General features: G+C 38.2%; 2 protein-coding genes and 1 long non-coding RNA gene across 4 annotated transcripts in view; 2 read left to right on the top strand and 1 right to left on the bottom strand.

Annotated features, from left to right (window-relative positions):
• The window catches only part of LOC144658390 (uncharacterized), a 53,346-nt gene extending 31,659 nt beyond the window's left edge, over window positions 1–21,687 (top strand). The window contains exons 2-3 of the mRNA XM_078518810.1: window positions 5,400–6,701; window positions 20,360–21,687. Of these exons, the coding sequence (XP_078374936.1) occupies window positions 5,445–6,701; window positions 20,360–21,025 (1,923 nt within the window). The 5' untranslated portion in view covers window positions 5,400–5,444 and the 3' untranslated portion in view covers window positions 21,026–21,687. The remainder of the gene's footprint in view (window positions 1–5,399; window positions 6,702–20,359) is intronic.
• LOC144658232 (uncharacterized) lies at window positions 617–16,249 on the bottom strand. 2 transcript variants are annotated; one of them, XM_078518624.1, is made up of 3 exons: window positions 16,234–16,249; window positions 14,971–15,064; window positions 10,244–12,672 (listed from the first exon to the last, which is right to left on the bottom strand). In XM_078518624.1, exon 3 carries the CDS (start codon window positions 12,625–12,627, stop codon window positions 11,557–11,559), a length of 1,071 nt encoding a protein of 356 aa, XP_078374750.1. In that variant the 5' UTR covers window positions 12,628–12,672; window positions 14,971–15,064; window positions 16,234–16,249; the 3' UTR covers window positions 10,244–11,556. The 2 variants fall into 2 exon arrangements, 1 of the variants encoding a protein (XP_078374750.1); XR_013571657.1 differs by lacking the exons at window positions 14,971–15,064; window positions 16,234–16,249 and adding an exon at window positions 617–657 and having other exon boundaries at window positions 10,653–12,739.
• On the top strand, window positions 7,456–8,609 carry LOC144658413 (uncharacterized). Its single transcript, XR_013571705.1, has 2 exons — window positions 7,456–8,355; window positions 8,389–8,609. It is a non-coding gene; the product is annotated as an uncharacterized LOC144658413 (long non-coding RNA).
• Window positions 21,688–24,897: the final 3,210 nt, after the last annotated feature.

The raw sequence follows: 24,897 nt of genomic DNA, 5'->3' as shown, positions 1-24,897 counted from the left end.
CTGCAAATGTCCGACGCGAGGGTCAGGGTTCGTATGCGTCTTGAAAACCCTTGAATTTCAGGGTTCGATTTCAAGGCCTTGAAAGTACTTGGAATTGATTTTCGGTCCTTGAAAGTCGTTGATTTTTACACTGAACGTCAAAAGGCTTCAAGGCAATGAGAAGACCGCCAAAATATACGATTTTTTTAGTTCTTCAGCAAGCACATCAACGGCACAACAGACTGGAACTTGTTGATTTTGGGTAAATTTCATGAAAAAAAGTCCTTGAAATTTCCTAAAAAGGTCCTGGAAAGTCCTTGAATTTTTGGCCTAAAAAAGTGTACGAACCCTGTGTTGGGAAAATGTTTTTCTAAAACTTGAACCGCAGCCCGCGGCCTAGTTTAGATTTTCCCTGGACTTTTTTTTAAGCAATACAGCTCTCTAATATCAGTTAAAGGAGAAGTTCACTCCAGAATGGCCATTTATTTTCTTTACGCCAATAAAAAGGTTATACAAAAATATGTTATTCACCAAAGTTTCAGCTTCCAACGACCGCTAAAACCCTACGAAATCTTTCTCTAAAGTAGCCCAAAATTTGACAACTGAAAGCCGCCATCTTGGAGCTAGTAATGTATGCGTGACGTCAAAGAGCTCAGCCTGAAGTTTGAATACTCAAAACTCCTTGTTTTGTTTTTCAAAATGCCTGTTTGTGCAGCTCCATGTTTCTCAAACAGAGCTCCAAGAGATACAAAAAGCCTTTCACCGTCTTTCAATATCTAAAATAAAAAATGCTCACGAATGGATTATAAGAATGGGCAGAAACGAAAAATTCCTGGCAAAGCGGACATAAATATTCCGAAAACTATACGAAAGACTGCTTCGAAGGAGATCACAGATACAGTCTCGTAAGTGAAAATACCCACAAAAAAAGAAAAAGGCAGACGCAATACCAACCAATGTTACGGTTATGCTATTTCACTTTTTTACTTTATTTCAGGGAGGATTTTTAATCAACCAGAGAAACTCTCTGTTGTTGTTGTTGACTTCGTCGTATTTTCTCGATTAAACGCGGGTCCCCGATTAAACGCCGGCCGGGTCAAAACTGCTAACTTTTAAATAAACCCTGGGGGCGTTCGATCGAGGTCCCGGCAATTAATTGTGGTCAAGCAAACAAGTAAATATATTCTTTTCAGTAGCACTGCTACGACAAACTGGTACGGTCTGCTACTTTGGTAATTTTTTATAATGTTCAAGGAAACGTCCGGCGTAAAATAACTAGGATGGATGCTGTAAACAAAACGAAACAGCAATGTTCGCGTTCATGTAGTCATGACTGACGCGAACAGTGGAGGAGGACGTTTATTACCGCGAAGGACATTGGCGACATTGCCGTTTATGGACATTTTGGTTGTTTATGTTCTGTTTGTCACAAATCTTGATTGCAACATGCACGTACCGTATGCAACACTGCAACATTGGTAACATGATCATCCTCGGAGACCCAGAGACAGATTGTCGAGCGGGACGACGAGAAAAATCGAGGGTCTCGAAGGATAGGTAATAATAGATCAACCTGAAAAAGTTGCAGAAAATAATGAACTCGATCGGGCCCCGATTTAACGCCGGAACACACAAATATTTGTGTCCGCTTTTGAGCAATTGTTCTTTTAATATTGAAAGAGGATGAACTCGGAAATACCTATTTTTGTATTTCTTGGAGCTCTGTTTAAGCAGAGTTAATAGAGGTTTAAGTAAAATGGAGCTGCACAAACAGGCATTTTGACAAACAAAAGCCACTACAAAGAAACAAGGAGTTTGAAGTAATTAAAATTTTCCCGCTCAACTTCAGGCTGAGCTCTTTGATGTCACGCATACATTAACAGCTCCAAGATGGCGGCGTTCAGTTGTCGAGTTTTGGGCTACTTCAGAAAAGGATTTCGTAGGGTTTAAGCGCTCGTTAGAAGCTGAAATTTTTGTGAATAACATATCTTTGCATAAAATTAATGGCCATTCTGGAGTGAACTTCTCCTTTAATATGTATTGCTTCATATATAAAGCAGCCTTGTTTTTTTACAAAATAATAAAACTCTCACCACTTTTAAAAATTATGCCGACTGCAGAATGCAGCTAAACCTCTACAATTACTCTCACCCATGTAATGTAGATAAACCAATAGTACATTGCATGATAAATTAGCAATGCCATCGCTTGCATCTAATTGCGAACACATGCTGCCTAAACATGACCTACGGTAATTGGGTATTAAACATGGCATGATTGGTCGTCAAACATTTAGGGCTCATCCTCGGTGTAAAAACCTGTGAAAGCTCACCAGTGACGTAAAACAAAAAACGACCAAGACAACAAAGAACCTCAAAACAATATAGAACAGGAAAACAATCGCTGCAAAACAAAGAAAAAATTCTCAGGTTTTTACACTGAGGTAAACCCACATTTAGAGTTAAGCAGACCCTAACCCAAACTTTCACACTCAAAAAAGCTCACCATAAACTCTGAGTACAGATAAAACTTTACACAAGAAGTGATGCAAGTGAACAGGTCTGCAAACGCATATCCACACAAATCAGGATCAATTTTTTGAAGGAGCAGTGCTCGAAATAATACCTTGTTTCAGCTCAGACAAGATTGCAAGTCAAAACTCCTTGTTTTTTGTATTTCTTGGAGCTCTGTTTGAGCAAAATGGAGTTGCACAAACAGGCATTTCGACAAATAAAAGCCACTACGAAGAAACAAGGAGTTTCAAGTATTTAAATTTTCCCGCCAAACTTCAGGCTGAGCTCTTTGACGTCACGCATACATTACCAGCTCCAAGATGGCGGCGCTCAGTTGTCGAGTTTTGGGAAAGATTTCGTAGGGTTATAGTGCACTTTGGAGGCTGAAATTTTGGTGAATAACATATCTTTGTATAAACCTTTTATTGGCGTTAAGAAAATAAATCGCCATTCTGGAGTGAACTTCTCCTTTAAGTATGATGTGAAGTATTATGATGATTGAGGAGTATGTTATTTCCCGAATCTATAGGCTGCTGGCAGATAACAGCCTGCTAGACCTGCATCACTCTTTATATCTTACAAAAGCCAAATTCAATGATTATTGTTTTATTATTTGTTCAAAATATTACCACAGCTCTAAAAATACAAAATGCAATGGGTTCTCACTTCCATGTGGAATTATTGTTGTGTTTTTGCTTTCTTCACGGTTTTCTTGTAATTTTTGTCCAGGATTGAACAGACTTACAAAATTTAGCATTTGACGAATTTCTCCACACAAAACAATTTTTTGGTCCCTGAATACAAATTTTGCGGTTGACGAAATTCTGCAAACACAAGGCTTATTTAGTAAATAATAAAGATGGTAAATTTTAAGCTCGGTAATAAATAATAAATATAAGATGTTCAACATGACACGAGCATGGGACAAAGAAAAATTCTGAGTCCTCGACGGGAATCGAACCCATGGCCTCCCAGATACCGGTTGGGCGCTCTAACCAACTGAGCTACGAGAGACTCGTTGTGAGCTGGGCCATTTTACTAGGTTGATATGTGACACGCGTCCTGCATACTGCTAGGATCAGCACCGTCAAATTCATCAAGTTTGTAGTAAATAATAAAGATGGTAAATTTTAAGCTCGGTAATAAATAAAGGCTTATTTGTTACCTACAACCAAAATTTGCGGTTTTTCGCTTACTAGACATTTTTTCATCATGTTTACCATTTTCCGTAGCTTATTGTCTTGAAAATGTCTGCATCTTGTAGTACCTTTAAATGCTAAATCAAACATTTTACCTGAGCCTGCTTGCAGATTAAACAAAATTCACCAAATTTGCGATTTTTTACTTCCTTGATGGTTTTTTTTATCATGTTTCCGATTTTCAGCAGTTTATTGTCTTGCAAATTTTGGTGTCTTGTAGTGCATACAATGTACCGTATTTTTTTCGATTAAACGCCGGGCCCCGAATAAACGCCGGGTGTCCCAGGTAGAGTGGTAAGTAAGCCTTTTAGGCATTTATTTGAGGTGTAATATGCTTTAGGTATGATGGCAAGATGCATTCATGTCACAAATAATGATTAAAGACCCTTGTTTAATAAAAATTTTGCTCAAATATCCTGCACCATTCAAATAAACGCCGGATCCACGGAGCCAAGTTTGAAATAAACGCCAGAGGCATTTAATTGAGAAAATACGGTAAAATGCAAGATTTAAAACCTGCTGAATATCCATGTAACAAATTGTCTTGAAAATTTCTGCATCTTGTAGTACCTTGAAATGCTAAATCGAACATTTCACCTGAGCCTGCTTGCAGATTAAACAAAATTTACCAAATTTGCGATTTTTTACTTTCTTGATGTTTTTTTCATCATGTTTCCAATTTTTAGCAGTTTATTGTCTTGCAAATTTTGGTGTCTTGTAGTGCATACAATGTAAAATGCAAGATTTAAAACCTGCTGAATATCCATGTAACAAGAACCATGTTTTTCTAGGATCCCACAAAGAAAAAACACTGTTGTTATGGTTCTTGGTGAGATTCAGTGGGAAAAAAATTCCATGTAGTGGAGTATTTTTGATGAAATTAGAGGTGTTTGGATAGCCACTGAAACACTGTTTGATATATCTTCTCGATAGAAAGAAAAACTACAGAGTAAACAGAGAAATAAAATCGTAAAAATCTATCCTAATTAAGATCAGGTATCTGAACCACTGTCATGGTTATGAGTTTCTTTCTTTGAAACTGGTGAATTATAAATGAGTTTGAGAACCTAATATAATTATTATTGGTGTTTATCATCTATAGAGGGTCGGAAAGAGGGAGTGTCATGCATGGTTCAGGGGAATTAAAATCGAAAATTCATGGTTCACAGGAATTAAAACAGACTTTTCATGAATAATGCATAATTCCTTTTTTGTAACCATATAGTACTACAAAACTGATGTGTCAAAAAATTTTGAATTATCGTATACACATAAAAAAAATTGTTTTTCATGCTCTAAAATACTAAATTTACAATAATTCATGACTGAATGCTGTCTTGACATGTCATGGTAGTCTTGGTAGTGCGTAACGAGCATGGCATTTTGTTGACAGACTTGATCTTGAAAGATCAAATTCCGCAAGGGTTTTAATTTTGAGTTCTGACATCACTGACATGCATTCCTACTATAAACATTGAATATTTCACGGAAAATGAGCCTATTAAAGACCGTGTTTACGAATCTCGAGAAATAAAGTAGTTATTTCAGGAATCACGAGAGTACTTTCATTCACAGATTACAGAAAATAAATTCTTTCATGATTCACGGCAATTAAAAATAGGCGATCACGGTTCACTTAAAACCCTTTCTGACCCTCATCTTCAAAATAATAAACTTTAATTAATTAAATAAATCTTTTCCATTTTAGGATAAACAAGGGGAAACATATGCTTAAAGAATACTGTTCTCTGATATGAGCCTCAGCAAGAATCAAGAAGAAAAATTGTTTCAATTAAAGCAACATGCAAGATCACATACAGGAGAGAAGCCTTTTGAATGTAAACATTGTGGAAAGTACTTAAGTCGGGCAAGGAATCTAAAACAGCATGAAAGAACACATACTGGAGAGAAGCCCTTTAAGTGCAACCAGTGTGGCAAGTGTTTTAACCAGACAGGAAATTTAAAACGACATCAAATAACTCACACAGGAGAGAAGCCTTTTGAATGTAACCAGTGTGACAAGTGTTTTAGTCTGTCAGAAAATCTTAAGAAACATGAGAGAACCCACACAGGAGAGAAGTCTTTTGAATGTAAACATTGTGGCAAATGTTTTAGCCAGGCAGGAAATCTTAAGAAACATAAAAGGACCCACACAGGAGAGAAGTCTTTTGAATGTAACCATTGTGGCAAATGTTTTAGCCAGGCAGGAAATCTTAAGAAACATGAGAGAATTCACACAGGAGAGAAGCCTTATAACTGCAACCAGTGTGGCAAGTGTTATAGCCGGGCAGATCATCTTAAGGAACATAAAAGAACTCACACAGGAGAGAAGTCTTTTAAATGTAACCAGTGTGACAAGTGTTTTAGTCTGGCAGGAAATCTTAAGAAACATGAAAGAACCCACACAGGAGAGAAGTCTTTTGAATGTAACCATTGTGGCAAATGTTTTAGCCAGGCAGGAAATCTTAAGAAACATGAGAGAATTCACACAGGAGAGAAGCCTTATAACTGCAACCAGTGTGGCAAGTGTTATAGCCGGGCAGAACATCTTAAGGAACATAAAAGAACTCACACAGGAGAGAAGCCTTTTGAATGTAACCAGTGTGGGAAAAGTTTTAGTCGAACTGTATCACTTGATCAGCATAAAATAACACACACTGGAGAAAAGCCTTTTGTGTGTAACCGTTGTGGCAAACGTTTTGTACAGAAAAAGTCACTTAGGCAACATGAAAGAACTCACTCAGGAGAGAAGCGTTTTAAATGTAACCACTGTGGCAAGTGTTTTAGTCAGGCAGGGAATTTAAAGCAACATAAAAGAACACACACAGGAGAGAAGCCTTTTGATTGTATCCAATGTGGGAAGTGTTTCAATCGGGCAGGATCACTAAGAGTACATGCAAGATCACATACAGGAGAGAAGCCTTTTGAATGTAACCAGTGTGGCAAGTGTTTTAATCATGCAGGGAGTTTAAACCGACATAAAAGAACACACACAGGAGAAAAGCCTTTTGTGTGCAACGAGAGTGGAAAGGGTCATATATATGAAGGAACTTTCAAGGCTCGTCAAAATGAACACCATGTAGAGAGGAGGCCATTGACAAATGAGGAGGATGACAATTGCTTCAGCATCTCTGAACTTTTAAGCGACATTAAAGAAATCAAACAGGAATGAAGCCTTATTAACATGTACAGTCTGTACCTAGTTACCTCATACCTGCATGAAGTTTAATCGCAATAGTGGTGTGAGGGCTACCAGAATTGTCACCCTTACTTCTTATGAGGTTTTCATCAAGTGATTTGTGAAATGGCTGGGAAGGATTTAGATTCAGTTCACAGTTTTCTATTTTTACGTGAAGTCATAGAGATTGATCGGTGAGTTTGATGAGCCGCCATCTTGGTTCCTGAATGCAAGCAAAAACTGCGAAGAGAAAGAGTGCAAAATGCCTATGGGTAGAGGTGTGGTGGCTCTTGCCCACCCACAGGTTATAAACACCCTGCATCCCTACCCACAGGGTTTTTGCACTTCTCCTGTTTTCGCTCACGTTCAGAAACCAAGATGGTGGCCTGTCGAACAAAACGATTTTATCTCTACAGCTTTACAGAAAAATAGGGGACTCGGAACAATCTTGGAAAGGTTAGAAACTCAAAGACTGAAACAGTAAGCCATAATTATTTGTGAAGTTCATAAGACTCTCTCTCCATTATAAATTATTTGAGGCAAATTTTTACAAAAAATGAATATTTCAAACTGACACAAATACAATCTCAGGCACTTTTATTCAAACTGTTTTATTGCGGGCCCAAGAGAGGCCCGCAACCCTAATCTTGACAGTGACCAACGGATTGCGTATAACGCGTGCGCGCCACGTTTATAAAAGACTAGCTGCAAAGCGGAAGTTGAAAATTTTGTTCTTTCACCAAGAACGATCAGAATGCGAAAATGTGTCAATCACAACAGATTGCTGAAACACCGGAAGTTGAAAATCTGTTCTTCAAGAACGATTAGAATGCGAAACCAGAGCGAAACATAAGTCAACCTCAACAGTTTGTCACATAAGATCAAGACTTCTGTCACATGGAAGATTGGAAACTACGTTTGGCTGACGTTGTTTAGCCGTTGGTTTTGAGAATATTTACTGTGATTGTATCACAGACAAACCACGGCAAAACGAATGATTCCTTACAACATAGCGAGTTCACCGACCAAACAAGATCACATCTCAATAACACCCCCCGAGTACACCGCATGCTCGATTGAATCATCCATTTCTTGCGTGACGCGTTACTTGGAATAATTATTGCCTTTTGTCCAGCGTTTTATCGACACTTCTGATAAATTTTCGCGACCTGTCGGAGTAATTGCCGGCGTGAAAATGAGGTGGCCTAAGTTACGTGTTCTTGACATTGCAAAAGTACCCGAAAATGTGTCGTTCAAACTGGAAGTTGAGAAATTTTTTCGGTTAGAATGCGAAGAAAGTGTCATGAACATTTATCAATTGAGATCGACGCTTTTGTCACCTGGAGATGAAGGAAGGTGCATCTAGGCCCGCACTTTCTAACCTGTGGTTACCACTAGTTCTTATTTCCTACACTACAGGGTATCTGTTCTGTGGAACAAGATCCACCCACCAATTAGACAGTCGCCCAATTTGAATTCTTTTTAGGTTTAATTTTTTGCAACTGCTCATAACTGCGAGGATCTTCTCTTTATTTATGACATTTTTTTATTATTATTATTAAATATAAAACGTTGGATGTTTGAAATGTACAGCAGCACATCGCAATAATGTAATTCTCAACAGTCTGTAGAAAGGTTTCCAAACGAGAATCAAGTATTTCCTTTTTACCCAAGCCGAATTTTACAATCGCGTTTTGTTAGTTTGTTGTATTCGTCCGAAATAAAAACAAGTTCAGCTAACGAATTAGTTCTATTATTCGAATAAATGTTCTATTGGACCCTAATTACGTTGGTTTCTTTCTAAGGAGTTTCTGAATATACAACAGTTTTTTTGCATTGCCGATAGAGCAAATAAAAGTTTTGACTTAGTGGCTGCGTTAGAAGTGTTTTGTTTGTAGTGTAAGTAGGGCTTACCACAAGTTAAGCTTTGGTGTAAGTTGGAAACTTGAAACGAAGAGATTTTCACCAAAAGCGTTAAAAGCGAGTTTATAAATACTTATAACGAAATATGCATTTGTCATCATCTTTAGTAATGAATTTTGTTTTGTGAATCAAGGAAAAAGTTGAAACAAAGCTTAAAATAACAGTTTAATAGGGGGGTCCAGATCTGCGAAGGGGTCCAAATCTGCTGTGATACCGTGTCACAGCCGATTTGGACCCCCCGGTCCAAATCCGCTAGCCGATATGGACCCCCCGGTCCAAATCCACTAGCCGATATGGACCCCCCTTCGCCGATTTGGACCCCCTAAACAATTGTTATTTAAGCTTTGTCTCCTTCTTACTCAGTAAAATTTTCCATTTGCAAGCATATTTTTCAACGTTTCCTCGAATGACAACACAAAATTTGTAATTAAGGGAATGAAAACAAATGCATAACTCGTTATAATTCTGCCATTTTTATTATAGTAAATAAAATAACTTTATGTAATAGCGATGCAATTTTGCGTTCTATGCAGGCCTGTAAATTATTACCGAAAATTACTATAATTCATTGCAAAGCTTATTGTAAACTAAAGACCTGACTAAAGACAGCGTCTAACTACGGATCCTGTTATAATCTTACGGTATTATTAACTTAAAGTCTTAGAAAATCGAGAACTTTTATTCTTATTTTTAAATTACGCCTTAATATAGACAAAATAATTGCAATCAGCAATAGTAGCAATTATAACCTAACGGTAACTCAAAGTCTAAGAAAAACGCGAATTTCGTTCTATTCTTTTTTTGCGCCTTTATATTCAGATCAACAAAAACAATTGCAAAAAGAAAACAATGTAATTAGAGTCCAGTAGTAATCTTATTGTTCTGTATCTTTTCAGGTTTTTGTAAATTCACTCAACCGAACATTTATTCTAATAAACTAACTCGACAGTAAGGGACTTATTAGCCGAACATGTCTTATTATAATTTCAGATGTAGAGAACAAACTAACAAAAAACGCAATTGTAAATTTGGTTCTGCACTTTAGGCTCGGGTCAACAAAAATGACACTTGATTTTCATTTGGAAAACGTTGCTTCGGGACGTTGAGAATAACATAAATTTTACAATGCGCGTGCATGCTGTGTTTGATAAACACCGGGGCGTACGTTGTCTATTTCCTCTTTTCAATGTCCATGAAATATTCGTATGGACATTCAATCATCTTTTCTTTTATTCGTTTACGACTGCAGGAGTACGAAAGTAAAGTATGATCACTTCTGATGGGGGTCCAAATTCCCGAAGGGGGGTCCAAATTCGCTAGCCAATATGGACTCCCGGGGGTCCATTTCGGCTAGTGGATTTGGACCGGGGGGTCCATATCGGCTAGCAGATTTGGACCGGGGGGTCCAAATCCAGGGGGGTCAAAATCGGCTAGCCGGCAACTAAGATGTTACCAGAACGAATAAAAACAGAAAAGACAATTTCACTTTAATTATTACAAAATGAATTACCTTAAGCATATGCATAAGCTCACAAACAAACCCGTATTGTCATATAAACTTAACCCGTTTGTTGGGATCGAAACTGACAACAATGAAACAGGACTTATTTCATGAGAAGTCCACTCACCCTTAAAGGAGAAGTTCACTCCAGAATGGCCATTTATTTTCTTTACGCCAATAAAAAGTTTACACAAAGATATGTTATTCACCCAAATTTCAGGCTTCAACGTTTGCTGTAACCCTACGAAATCTTTCCCAAAACTCGACAACTGAACGCCGCCATCTTGGAGCTGGTAATGTATGCGTGACGTCAAAGAGCTCAGCCTAAAGTTTGACGGGAAAATTTTAATAGTCTAAACTCCTTGTTTTTTGTATTTCTTGGAGCTCTGTTTGAGCAAAATGGAGCTGCACAAACAGGCATTTTGACAAACAAAAGCCACTACAAAGAAACAAGGAGTTTCGAGTATTTAAATTTTTCCGCCAAACTTCAGGATGAGCTCTTTGACGTCACGCATTCATTACCAGCTCCAAGATGGCGGCGTTCAGTTGTCGAGTTTTGGGAAAGATTTCGTAGGGTTATAGCGGACGTTGGAGGCTAAAATTTTGGCGGATAACATCTTTGTATAAACTTTTTATTGGCGTAAAAAAAAGAAAGGCCATTCTGGAGTGAACTGCATTTGGAATCTGCGCACGCGAGCTGATGCGAGCTCAGACAAAAATGATTAACCACGGATTTATGTTAAACATTTCAAAGGATAGAGACTGTTCATGGTTTATTTCTGTTTAATAAATCAAATAAAAAAAGGTAAGAACTACTGATTACTAACTTAAAACAAATCTGTATCCCTGAAGAAATATAACTAGAGCAAGACTATGTTAATGTTAAACAGTTAAAGCGGGATAACTTGAGAAGTCAAAGTTCATTTGGTTCGTACTGGCCTGCTCTACAACAAACCTCCCATCTCTGCAAAGGTTCTATGGGATGTTCATTGTGGAAAGAAATCTGCTAGGCAAGGTGATTGCAGGCAAAAAAGAAGAGAGATTCATTGGGCGGTGCTTACTCCGCTCCCACCTTTGCTCACTCTGCTTTCTTGTGCCTGCATTCACTCTGCTCAACCAAAACCCCTGTGAGGAGCCTCTGAAGAGAAGAGAGGTATCATGCTGCTCTTTCAGTTAAACTTCATACAGTGTCCTTTCAAAAAAAAAAACCCTAAAATGTAATATAATGTATCAAGCTTACACAAGGTACATGTAGATAAGGCTTCATTCCGGTTTGATTTCTTTAATGTCACTTAAAAGTTCAGAGATGCTGAAGTAATTGTCATCCTCCTCATTAGTCCATGGCCTCTCTATGTGTTCTTTTTCATGAGCCTTCAAAGCTCTGTTATATTTAAAATATTGGCCGCTCTGGTTTGACGTAAAAGGCTTATACCTTGTATGATGTAATCTTGAGTGATTCCTTAGTGTTTCAGCCCGTTTAAAACACTTGCCACACTGTTTACATTGAAAAGGTTTCTCTCCTGTGTGTGTTCTTTTATGTCGCACTAGAATTCCCACCTGACTAAAACACTTTCCACAATGGTTGCATTCAAAAGGTTTCTCTCCTGTATGTGTTCTTTTATGTTGCTTAAGCTGACCTGTCTGACGAAAAGCCTTGCCACACTGGTTACATTCAAAAGGCTTCTCTCCTGTATGTGTTCTTTTATGTCGCATTAGAATGTCTGTTCGATTGAAACACTTTCCACACTGTTTACATTCAAAAGGCTTCTCTTCTGTATGTGTTCTTATATGTTGCATTAGAATTCCTGCCTGATTAAAACACTTTCCACAATGATTACATTTAAAAGGTTTATCTCCTGTGTGTGTTCTTTTATGTCGCTTAATTTGACCTGCCCGACTAAAGCACTTGCCACACTGGTCACATTGAAAAGGTTTCTCTCCTGTATGTGATCTTTTATGTCGCAACAGAATTCCTGCTTGACTAAAACACTTGCCACACTGGTTACATTCAAAAGGCTTCTCTCCTGTGTGAATTCTTTTATGTTGTGTTAGATTCCCTCCCAGACTAAAGGATTTGTCACAATGGTCGCACTTAAAAGGTTTCTCTCCAGTATGTGTTCGTTCATGTCGCTTTAGTTTTGCGGCCTCATTAAAGCACTTGCTACAACTGCTGCACTTAAAAGGCTTCAGTCCGGTATGTGTTTTTTCATGCCGTGTTAGTCTACTTGCTTGACTAAAGCATTTTCCACAATAGTTACATTCAAAAGTCTTCTCTCCTGTAAGTGGTCTCGCATGTTGCGTTGACTTTTCTTCCTCCTTCTTGCTGAGGCTCATATCAGAGATCAGTATACTTTAAGCAAATGTTTCCTCTTGTTTATTCTAAAATGGAAAAGGTCATTTCAGTCAGCCATACAAAAATTAATGCAAATAAATGTTGAACACCTTAAAGAACAGGTTTTTATTATTATTTAAAAAACACCTTCAGTTGTAGGAATATTAGCCAGGAAACTCAGCCAATGAGGGTTTTCGCTGCAAGGTATTTCTTTTATCACTGTATCTTACCAGAAGCCACAACAAAAATCATGGGAGGATCCTGGGAAAACGGGGTTTGTGGCAGGATAAATATTCCTGATTGGAATGTTTCCACAGTAGGAACCAAGTGGGAAAATTCCTTCATTGGGGAGATCATTCTAGGAAGTGGGATTCATTGCATGATCCTGCCATGCTCCTGGTGGCTAACTGTATGGTACATTGCAGACCTCTCAACCTCAAAGCACTGGAAATCTGGAGATTGAGGTAAAAAAAATCTGGAGATTTCAGTAAAAATCGGGAGATTGATCAACTGACGGACAAAAATAACTAAAAGAGTCCTAAACCAGGCGCTAATCAAATGACTTGTTACTCCGTTTACCGTGAGATTTCTGTTTCTCATCGTGAGATCGAAGTGAAAACTGTGAGTCTCATGACAAAATCGGGGCTTTTTTTTTTTTTTTTTTTTTTTTTTTTTTTTATTTTAATAAAATTTTCAAAAAAAAAGCAAAAAAAAAAAACCAAAAAACAGCACAGGACCCAAACACCCGTTCTAATACAACCATTCAAGTTTATTTTTTTTCGCTAGTAGCCATTTGGCCATAGACTGCTCAAGTTTGGTCGCTAGTAAAAAATTTTAGTCACTAAATTAAGTGCACGCTTTCAATCCTTTTTCTTTATTTTAGTCGCCAAGCTCGCAACTCTAAAATTTTTGTCACCATGGCGACTAAAATGGTCTTAACTTTGGAGGGTTGATGAAATTACTGAGAGCAAAGCACATTCATTATTTTTCAAAGGATTTTGTTTAAGGTTATGGTATTTATAAAATTAAATAACTGTCTTCAACAGGAGGGGGCGAATTTTAAATGCAAGTAGCCCATTAGTGTACAAGGGCTAAACGAAATTAAAAATGGCACAGCCATTATTTAATATGGCCTCCAGGGGCGCGTTTTAAGATTTTATGTTCATTTTTGGGGAGATATCAGCTTTACAGTTGACTTTTATTTTTGTTTTTTTTTCGACAAAAGTAGCCCTCTGAGTGTATTGTATAGGGTTAACCTCAGTGTAAAAACCTGTGAAATTTTTCTTTGTTTTGGAGCTATAATTTGTTTCTCTGCTCTATATTGTTTCTAGGTTCTTTGTTGTCTTGTTGGTTTTTTTGTTTTACGTCAATGGTGAGTTTCACAGGTTTTTAAACCAAGGATGAGCCACTGTATTACCTTAAAAAGCATGCACAAGCTTCATTCTTGATAAAATAAGGAATATAATTATTCATCTAACATCATTGTTTAAATTGTCAGACGTTTGTCCAGAATCCTACGTTTATAGGTATGATGTGTCACGGAATGTTAACATTGTTTTAAAAACTTTAGGGGCGCTTTCCATTCAACCAAAAATTCCGGGGATTCCGGGTTGGGAAGCGAATGGAACAGAAATTTTACGGAATAAAATTCCTGCTTGGATCCAGCTTCTCCGAGCTGGAATCAAAGTCAAGATGGCTTCTCAACACAGTGCTCGGCGTGTTTGTTTGTCACCGAAAGATTACGGCTCTTACTCGAGCATGAATAATTGCTCGTCCTTACTCCAGATCCATTACGAAGTGGTATCCTTCCTGTGAGCACGGCCTAGCGAGTAAACAGCTCGCATGTTTCTCTTGTCCTTCGATTGTGACTCTTGGACTCGTCAGGAAAATACAGTATGCTGGTATCGTATATCAAAGTAGTCGCAAAAAAGAAGGACTCTATTTAAACTTCTTCGCAGGTAACAGCTAGCTACACTGAAAAATATTATCGTCCTCCCTTAAAATATCGTTCGTTTTAACTTCAGAGTCGTCTAACAACTGCAAAGAAAGTAAAAGAAGCAACGAGTCCGCCATTTGTTTTGCTTTGTTGGTGCAAACAACCGGAAAATACTGTTCCATTCGCTGCTCGTAATACCCGGAACTTCAAACCGGGATTTTTTGTCGAATGGAAAGCGCCCTAGGTTTCACGCAGGGATTACCCGACAACAAAAATGGCAGCCATTTTTAAATTTTTAAACCATTTGCCAATTCACCACTGTGTTTCTTCTTTCAGCTGAGCATAAAGAAGACTGCTACATGTATAAGCTTATACGCTAGTGCTGTCAACATAAGAAAGTTTTGCTTACCTTTACTGAAACAAAATAGTCAATAAAGTACGCTGCAAAGAACCACCGCAGTTCACGAAGGCGGCCATTTACACACTTGTACCCAGTCTAACTCCTACAAGAACCATGTGGAGGAACAATAAATCCAGGACTGGACTTTTAGCTCACGAAGTAAGAACGACCATATGGTAAACATATCATTAAATCTCGGCTTCTTCGTGCTCAAAAATATATTTTGTAGGACTTTATTTTGGCTGGATTTATCTTTAGGCGTTCTTTTCAGAAATATCTCATTTTCTAGTATACTGCTCTTGAAATCGGGTTTTGCTAAAAGCGGCCTCGGCCCGGCGGCCCCAACGGCCCGCGGCCCAGCGGCCCGCGGCTAACAGATTTTTGGTCAGTGGTATATTAAAGCGCATATACTCAGATGTACATCGTCGAGTGTGGTCTACAATGGACGATGGTCAGTTTTTTTTTTTTTTTTTGCTATTTCAATCATTTCAATCCTCTGCATGCAATCCTTGGATCTGTTTGTCTCTTTATGCCAAAAAAGCAAACATTTGAACTCTTGTAATTTTTTAACTTACCCGCTTCTCAAATATTTTTTCTCTCCGGGCAGACGTATACAGACGATTGAAATTATTAAAAAAAACTTGTAAACCAAAGTGAGGGTCACAAGTTCATTAGCTTAATTTAGTACTTGTTGATTTAGTACTTATTCATTTAATTAAGGCTTTAGACAAAGCCGGTTACGACAATTTTTCTTGCAGATGTCGCGCTAAGGGACGGACCATTATTTTTTTGGAGGGGGGGGGGATGAAAAATATTGAAAAAAATTGTTTGCAGGGCCTGGAAAGACAAAATAAATTGTTTGCAAACACGATATGTTAACAAAAAATAGTAAGAATTTCGAAAAAAAATGTTTGCAGAGGTGCATAAACTAAAAAAAAAAGTTTGCAGAGGAAAATTTTTCATCCCCCCCTCCAAGAAAATAATGGTGCGTCCCTTATTACAGTCTAATTGATTGCGTAGTTGAATTTTTCATTTTAGGGAGTTATTTTTACCCTAGCGTAGTAAGCGCACACGTTACATGTAAGAAACGCCACGCATCTCTGCCGTTTTCCCTTGGTTTGGTTCAGGGACTGGACTATCCAAAATCATGCTCTGCTAGTTCTTTTCACTAATACTTTTGAGAACATCACCTTTCATTTGTCGTTTGTCTTGAAGAGAATAATAGAAATTTTTTACAGCTTTAACTATAGCTATCAAGATTTTATCCCTTACCTTCCAGTACCCTGACTGATAACAACTTGCTGTCACTTCTGAATATTCCATTTGTGCCCATGCTCATTCATAGCTGTTCCGCTGAGTAAGTAAAAAAAAAAATAAAAAATGATGGACACTCGTGCAGTGCGGTGGTTTTGTTTCAGAGTTTTCAGCGTTTTAACTATTCTATGCCGAACTTTAAAAATATTATAGAGCGTAAAATATGCAGGTTTAGTCATGTACTGACATGCTTCCCATTTCCATTTTTTGTTTCCGAATCCCAGTCCCAGTGACCTAAATCTCATTTTCCCAGTGAAAAATAGGCAAATCCCTAAAAACTAAATTAGTTTTATCGAGAGAGTATGATAGTACAGTTGAACAACGTTTTGTTGCTGTAAAAATGTCTTCCTTCGTCTTTGTGCAAATAAAACATGTGTCCGTGACTTTTTGTCTGAGTGCCCGCTTAATACTGACACCCCGATAATACGATAACGGGGTTCTACTGTAACTGCTATATTTCTAAAAAGAATTCCTAAGGATAAATCCAACCAAAATAAGCCCTTAAAAATATATTTTCCAACACAAAGAAGCCGAGATTTAGATATGTTAATCATATGGTCGTTCTCTTTTTTCGTGATCTTCCGCTCGTGAGCTGTAAGTCCAGTCCTGGATTTATTATTCCTTCATATGGCACTTGTTGGAGTTAGACTGGGTACAAGTGTGTCAATGGCCGCCTTCATGAACTGCCTTGGTTCTTTGCAGCGTACTTTATTGACTATTTTGTTTCAGTAAAGGTAAGCAAAACTTTATTATGTTGACAACACTAGAGTATAAGCTTATAGTAGTCTTTTTTCTGCTTAGCTGAAGGAAGGTAAATAAAAACAATAGAGAATTCTGACGCATCTTTGGCGTAGCAAATAGGCCGCCATGTTAATTTCGGGTAGCTTTTGTACAAGCACAATAAACCAGTTTCCATTTATTGTGATGAAAAATAAATTCTGTAAAACAAGGTTAACACTCCGTGGAACATGACAAGTTATAAACGTAGGATACTGGACAAACGACTGAGAGTAACAATGATGTTCAATGAATAATTATATCTCTGATTCAATACTTTTTTTTTGGTTTTTTTTTTTTTTTTTTTTTTTTTTTCAAAAAAAAAAAAAAAAAAAAAAAAAAAAAATTTTATTAAAATTTAATTCATTTCTTTAAATCTTTTTTAAAACCAAAAAAATTATCCTCCGAAAATAAGAGAGAATAAGGTAATCAAGAAGAAGGCTTTGCTTTTATAATCGAATTAGTGAATCCTGCCTCAGCTTGCCCAAAAGGGCAAGCTGGAAAATCACATGTCTTTTCTAGCTATTTTCACGTGTCACGGTCTAAATTTTGCCCTTTTCATGTGTAACGCATAAACCCTTTGCTACCTTCTACGGGAGAGTTGAAAACACTGACCCCCGATCCGCGGACTACCCACTGACCCCCCCACTCCGCGGATCACCTACGGACTACTCCGTGGACTACCCCTACGGAGTACCCTATAAAATGAAACGAATTTATGTTTACGGGGGAAAGAGACAAGAGAAACCTACCTGTGCCACTTGCACGATCGATCGAAACAGCCGCCATCTTGTTTACCTTGATCCAGTCCTTCTTGTTACAAACTCAAACGGGGCTTCATCGGCTAGTACTAAAACCAGGAACGCCGGAATACTAAAACCAGGTACAGATAAAATATATCGTGTAACCCTTACAAATATAACGAGCTAACCGTAAACAGGTTAACCGAAGTTCATAGTAGGCTAACCGGATGAATAGTAGGCTAACCGGAGTGAATAGTAGGCTAACCGCAGTGCATAGTAGGCTTACTATTCACTTCGGTTAGCATACTATTTACCTCGGTTAGCCTACTATGAACTTCGGTTAGCCTGTTTACGGTTAGCTCTTTATGTTTGTATAAAGGGTTACACAATATATTTTATCTGTTCAATTCCGGGTTTTAGTATTCCGGCGTTCCCGATTTTAGTACTAGCCTAGTCCCGTTAGGACTGGATCGAGCCCAAGATGGCGGCTGTTTCGATCGATCGTGCAAGTGGCACAGGTAGGTTTCTCCTGTTTTTTTTTTTTTTTTTTTTTTTTCCCGTTAACATGAATTCGTTTCATTTTATAGGGTACTCCGTAGGGGTAGTCCGCGGAGTAGTCTGTAGGTGATCCGCGGAGTGGGGGGTCAGTGGGTAGTCCGCAGATCGGGGGTCAGTGTTTTCAACTCTCCCACCTTCTACCATGCGTGACAAAAAAAAACTGATGAATTGAATACCTCAGTACTCTGAAAATAGATGCTCATGTCAATAACAAACGTGGAACGAACATGTTTCTTTTGTAAGTATCATTCCTATGCAACCCCAGAGGGTCCCCAATATGTTTTTCAGGATCTGGAATAAGCTTATTCCAAGGCCGAGAACCGGGATTTTAGATTGAAAAGGGAGCGAGATTTGGGATTGAAATTGTGAACCATATATGTGAATTTGCAATTTTACGATGCAGGATTTGGGAAATGTCACTCAAAAGAAACAAGATCAGGAAAGTCTTGTGACAAAAAAAATAATTGCGGGCCCAAGAGAGGCCCGCAACCCTAATCTTGACAGTGACCAGCGGATTGCGTTTTACGCGTGCGCGCCACGTTTATAAACCGAAAAGAGAAGCGGAAGTTGAAAATTTTTGTTCTTCCACTAAGCACGATCGGAATGCGAAAATGTGTCAATCACAACAGTTTGTCGTAACACTGGAAGAGAAAAATCTGTTCTCCAAGAACGAATGCGAAAAATAAGTTAATCTCACAACAGCTTGTCACATAAGATCTAAACCTTCTGTCACATGGAAGGCGTTATGTGTTGCTTATTGTCGAGAAATTCGTTATAACACTGACAACATAGCGAGTTAACCGACTGAGAAAAATTCACATCCCGATCAGTTTACACCGCGTGCTCGATTACAATTCCCAAATCGACAATCAAAAGATAACTTTGATCGGTTCGCGGCAATAAGCAAAATTATTAACGTGCATTCCCGTTACTCGGAATAATTGTCTTTTGTCCATTTTATCATTTATTTATCGACACAGATAAATTACGGGAAAGCGAATGATTCCAACAACGGTTATTGTCGAGAAATTCGTTATAACACTTACAACATAGCGAGTTTACCGACTGAGAAAAATCACATCTCAATTCACACTGCACCGCAAAAATCCTTGCGTGACGCGTTACTCAGAATAATTGTCTTTTGTCCATTTTATCATTTCAGTCATTAATTTATCGGCACTGCCTACCAGTACCTTGTCTATGTGCGTCAAGGCCCGCACTTTTTAACCTGTGGTTACCACTAGTATACTTTTATAGAAAATCAAGTGAACTTAACACGAATTACCTGTGTTTTCCACGTGCCAGTTACATGGAAGACTTCAAGTCCAGTACTGAGAGGGGATATACACCAACTGAAAAGCCTTTTATCTTTGAGGCAAGGAATTAAGAAACAATAAATGGTCGGAATCGGGATAAGGCGATAAAAACTTTTCAGGATTACGCGTTGAAGGCAAAATTTTAGCGGGGATGGCAGGATCCTAAAACCCTATTGGAGACCCTCACCCCATGCATACAGCTCATGAGTAGTAAGAATAAAAATCAAGTTTAACCAACAACACAAAAATTATTTTCATCTTCCTTTAGTTTTCTAAAAAAGGATCATTGGTTTTATCATGATAAAAAAAATATTGTATATTTTATGATGCCATGATAATGCAATGTGCTATTCATTTTAACCGCATGCTACTGTAACTCTGTCCAAAATAAAGTATTTCTTTTCTCCAAACTTGGTAAACTTTTAATGCAATATATTTTAGTTTATCTTAAACTTGCATCAGTTTTTTAATGGCTAATCAAAATGACTTTTGCACTTACATGTAACTCTTCATTTGTATTTAAAGATACTGATCTTTGATATGAGCCTCAGCAAGAATCAGGAAGGGAAATTAAGGCAACATGCAAGATTACAAACAGGAGAAAGGACTTTTGAATGTAACTATTGTGGAAAATGCTTTACTGAGACAAGAAAACTAACAAGGCATAAAAAAACACATACTGGACTGAAGCCTTTCAAGTGCAACCTGTGTGGCAAGTGCTTTAGTGAGGCATGCAATCTAGAGCAACATAAAAGAACACACACTGGAGAGAAACCTTTTGAATGCAACCAGTGTGGCAAATGTTTTAATCATGCAGGAAATCTAAACAAACATAAAAGAACTCACACAGTAGAGAAGCCTTTTGAATGCAGCCAGTGTGGCAAGTGCTTTAGAGAGGCATGGAATTTAGAGCAACATAAAAGAACACACACTGGAGAGAAACCTTTTAAATGCAACCAGTGTGGCAAGTCTTTTCGTCAGACAGGTCAGCTTAAGGAACATAAAAGAACACACACTGGAGAAAAACCTTTTGAATGCAGCCAGTGTGGAAAGTGTTTCAGTCAGGCAGGGAATCTAATGCAACATAAAAGAACACACACAGGAGAGAAGCCGTTTGAATGTAACCAGTGTGGCAAGTGTTTCAAGCAGGCAGAAACACTAAGGAATCACACAAGATTGCATACAGGAAAGGAGCCGTTTATGTCCAACCAGTGTGGCAAATATTCTATATATAACAGAGCTTTTAAGGCTCATGAAAAAGAACAGCCGCAGAGGCCATCGACCAATGAGGAGGATGACAATTACTTCAGCATCTCTGAACTTTTAAGTGACATTAAAGAAATCAAACAGGAATGAAACCTTATTAACATGTACCTTGTAAGTGTGTAAGCATGATACGTTATATTACATTACATTGTTTCTTAAAAAAAACTGCATGAAGTTTAACTGAAAGAGTGGCATGATACCTCTCTTCTGTTCAGAGGCTCCTTACACGGGTTTTGGTTGAGCAAAGTGAATATGCAGGCGCAACAAAAAAAACAGAGTGAGTGGGAAAAGGGATGAAGTGGGCATTCCCTAGCAGATTTCATTCCAGACTGAACATCCCATAGAACCTCTGCAGAGGATAGACGTGATGGTAGGCTCGTTGAGCAGGCTAGTTTGTTACCAGGTAGAACTCTGACTTCTTAAGTTATACTGCTTCAACTCTTAAACATTTACACTGTCTCACTCTAGTTACACTTCTTCAGGGATGTACATTTTTTCTGCAACGTTATGTAGTAGAGCAGGCCATTCCTGAGTTGCCTTTAATTTCTTTTTCAAAAAAAAATCCTGGAGCACAACCCCTTTGTGTAAAAATAAGTTTAACTTGTTTGTATATTGCTCTGCAAATCAAACTCATTTTCAAATAAAGAGTATGCACCCAGGCTCAATTTCCGCTGCTCTCTCAAGACCTGTCTTCCTTTGCTGCTCAATGTCCCAAACAATGGCCAGGTCAGAGGTAGCCTGCGAACGCAGACGTTTTTCCAGCTGTCGTTTCTCAACACTGAAAAGTAACTACATTATTTTTTGGCTGAGAAAAGTAACAGCTGGAAATATGTCTGGCTTCCAGGCTAGGACAGAGGTAAAACCAAACGTAAGGTTGTCAAATTCTTGGCCAATTATGACTGACATAATGACCTACCTACATGAACCTGCACCTACCATACATACTTACTTTCAAGTTGTTCACATACTAGGTCAGTAGAGGCAAATAATTTGCAGAGCAAAGTGTAACAAAACAAGCAATACTGCATTACTTGCTACACTCAACTGAAAACCACGCCTTGTTCCTTATTACATTATTTTAAAATTGCGAGGTTCTTTTGGTCCCACAGACAGTGTAACTATGAAAATGAATTGTCAGTGTTGTGTTGTTCTTTGGCACGACTCTTACTCTCAAGTCCTCTCTCTCTGTCCTGGTGTATAAAGGGGTACAGTACTAGCAAAATTAATGCTGAGGGGTAACCCACAGCAATGGACAAGCATCGCACCCAGGGGGGAGGCAGTTAGAAATACCCCTAGATGCTTTATGTTACTGAAACATTGATGTAGCTAGGTAGCATTTTGTAGGGCAATGGCTGATTGCAGTGAAAGTATTTTTCAGGTCCTTTCTAATCCTCCCCTGAAACCTAAAACATTTTTTATGGTTCTCTGGTTTTCAAACTCCCTAGTTTAGGTAAACTCTTATTATTGTCTAGAGATAGGATAATAATTATGCCAGGCATGCGAGCCATGTGAGCGAATCCCAAATCCCTGCTACTCCTAAACTAACTGTAGGCTACCAGAGTACTATTTAGGCTAACCAAGTGCTTGTGGGCTAATCATGTGCTATTTAGGCTCCTGATGGCTCGCTACTCACGAGCTGCGAGCAGAAATCCTAATTCCAATAAAAGGCTAACCGCAAGCTACCTAAACTAACTGTAGGCAACCAGAGTGCTATGGCTACAATAGGCTTGAAATAGCTCGCTGGCTCGCGTATCCGGACCCATTGTCTATGGCATGTTAATAGTAGTTTATGAACAGGGAGTACTTTGTCATAATAAGTCTCTTTTAACATTAAAAATTCAGTTATTGGATATTTTAGATTTCTCTTTCTTTATTTTGAAGTATTGTTTAGTGTTGCCCCATTTTCAAATTGCTTCATAGGGCCAATTGTAAATAATATAACAATACTTATTGTTTCTGTAGTTGTTTCACTGTTAAGCATTACTCTTAATGTTGTTTACTAGTACAGTGGACCCCGATATAACGATATACCAAGGGAGCAGTAAAATTATATCGTTTTATCAAGATTCGTTATATCGAAACTCCCGATATAGGAGATGGCGAAAAATAACCGAAAATATCGTATGGGGTGAACCTAACATATACTTTTTTACGGGATAAAGAGACTTAAAATACAGTATCATTTTCATATATCATTGTATAAAGCTGTTGTCATAAACGTTAGAGATAACCCCTTTACTGTTATGTTATGCATAAATTATGTTTCGCTCAATTGTGGCTGTACTGATAAATCGTATATAGAGATTAGCGCCCAATTCTTCGTTATATACTACTTATAAACCGAGAGTGAGGTCATTACAGGGGAATCTAGACCGACGCCTTGATGTATTGACCGAGCGATACGGGTCTACATCAGCCGGGTCTGAGTTGCCCTGTAATGATCGAACGGACGAGGTTAATAAGTTATTTATTATATGGCCTTTTCGCTATTAAACTGAAATCTAAAAAAAACACCGAGGTGAAACTCGCTCTCGCTCTCTGTGGCTCTCTTCGTCGCTCATACTAAAGAAGTATCGGTATGCTAATATTTTTCTTTTAGTTGTTGAAAAGATAGTTACATTTTGTCAGTATTTATTGTCGTTCTCGCAATTGCGCTAGTAGCTTTTACTCACAACTCAAAAAACCATGTAAAAACCGCCGAGCCGAGAAATTTTTCATAATGCCCGGTCATTACAAGAAAATAATGCCCGCTCAGCAGCCAATCAGAGCGCGCGTACTATTGTAGCCATATAATAAATCGGGAATATCGTTATCATATATCGAAGATCGTTTTCGGGGTTCCACTGTAGTTAGTAGTCAGTAGTTTCCAACGTTTTTTTATTCGAATTATAAAATAGAAATAAACAAAAGTCTCTACACCTATTTTATCATTATCTCCCTTCCTTCATATCAGTGAATGTGTGCAATGTGAATGAGATCATCCAAGGTGGGGTACTACCTATAGGAATTAACGCTTTGTTAATTAAGGTATTTGAATTAACGCGACTTAAATTAACGCGAGTTGATGGAAAAATTACTTTCAAGAAATTAACGCAAAAGAGGGGATAACATTTCAAAATGAAGGAAATTAACGCGAAGAACACATAGAAAAAACCCCTTTTGAGACAACAGGAACAAGTTTATATCACCACTAGGTGTATAATCTTTAACGTAGGGGTTAAGGAAAGGCATCTGACCGCCTCGAGCGTTCTTCGTAGTTTCAGTGATACTAGCAGACCTTCACCCTGATGAAATAATGTCTTTTCCTAGGAGTCAAGAACGGCTGGACGGTATCGAGAAATTTGGGCCAAAATTGGAAATTAATGGCGCGGAAATTAACGTAACAAAAATAACGCGACTTAAATTAACGCGAATTTTTGAAATTCGCGTTAATTTAATGAGGCGTTTCATAAGGTATTCCTTGGAGTTTTGTTGGTTGTGCATGGAGTTTTGTTGGCATGATTTTGAAGCAGCCCTTCAGCCTGCGTGGCGGCTACCCTTCGAGCAGCTTGTCCCTCTTAGCTGACAGGCCTGGGCACATGGCTCTGGAGACACATGATTTGGTTGAGGGGGGAGGGGGAGGGTATAAATCCCATTTCCCAGCCTATTCAGTTTCCTAAATTTTCTTAAAATCCAAATCCAAATTCCAGTTCTATTGTTTTTTCTGTCTTTGATCGATTTCCATTCTCAGTGACCCAAATCCCATTTTCCCAATGAATATTTGCCCAAATCCCAGTTCCCATTTTACCCCTTCAGGCCCCTCTTGATTGGCTAATTCTTCAACAAAGGAAATTTAAAGTTAGCAAATCCGAGTGTGTTTGAGGCGGCTATGTTGAAGGATTGAAACAATAAAAGATATTTGTATAAAAATGACTTTTTTTCCCAAAGGAAAATCATTCTATTGTTTCACTCCTCCAATATGG

The sequence above is a fragment of the Oculina patagonica genome, chromosome 6, assembly GCF_052425735.1.
Source record: "Oculina patagonica isolate OP01 chromosome 6, crgOcupat, whole genome shotgun sequence".
NCBI lineage: Eukaryota > Metazoa > Cnidaria > Anthozoa > Scleractinia > Oculinidae > Oculina > Oculina patagonica.
This window is presented reverse-complemented; position numbering and strand designations above follow the sequence as displayed.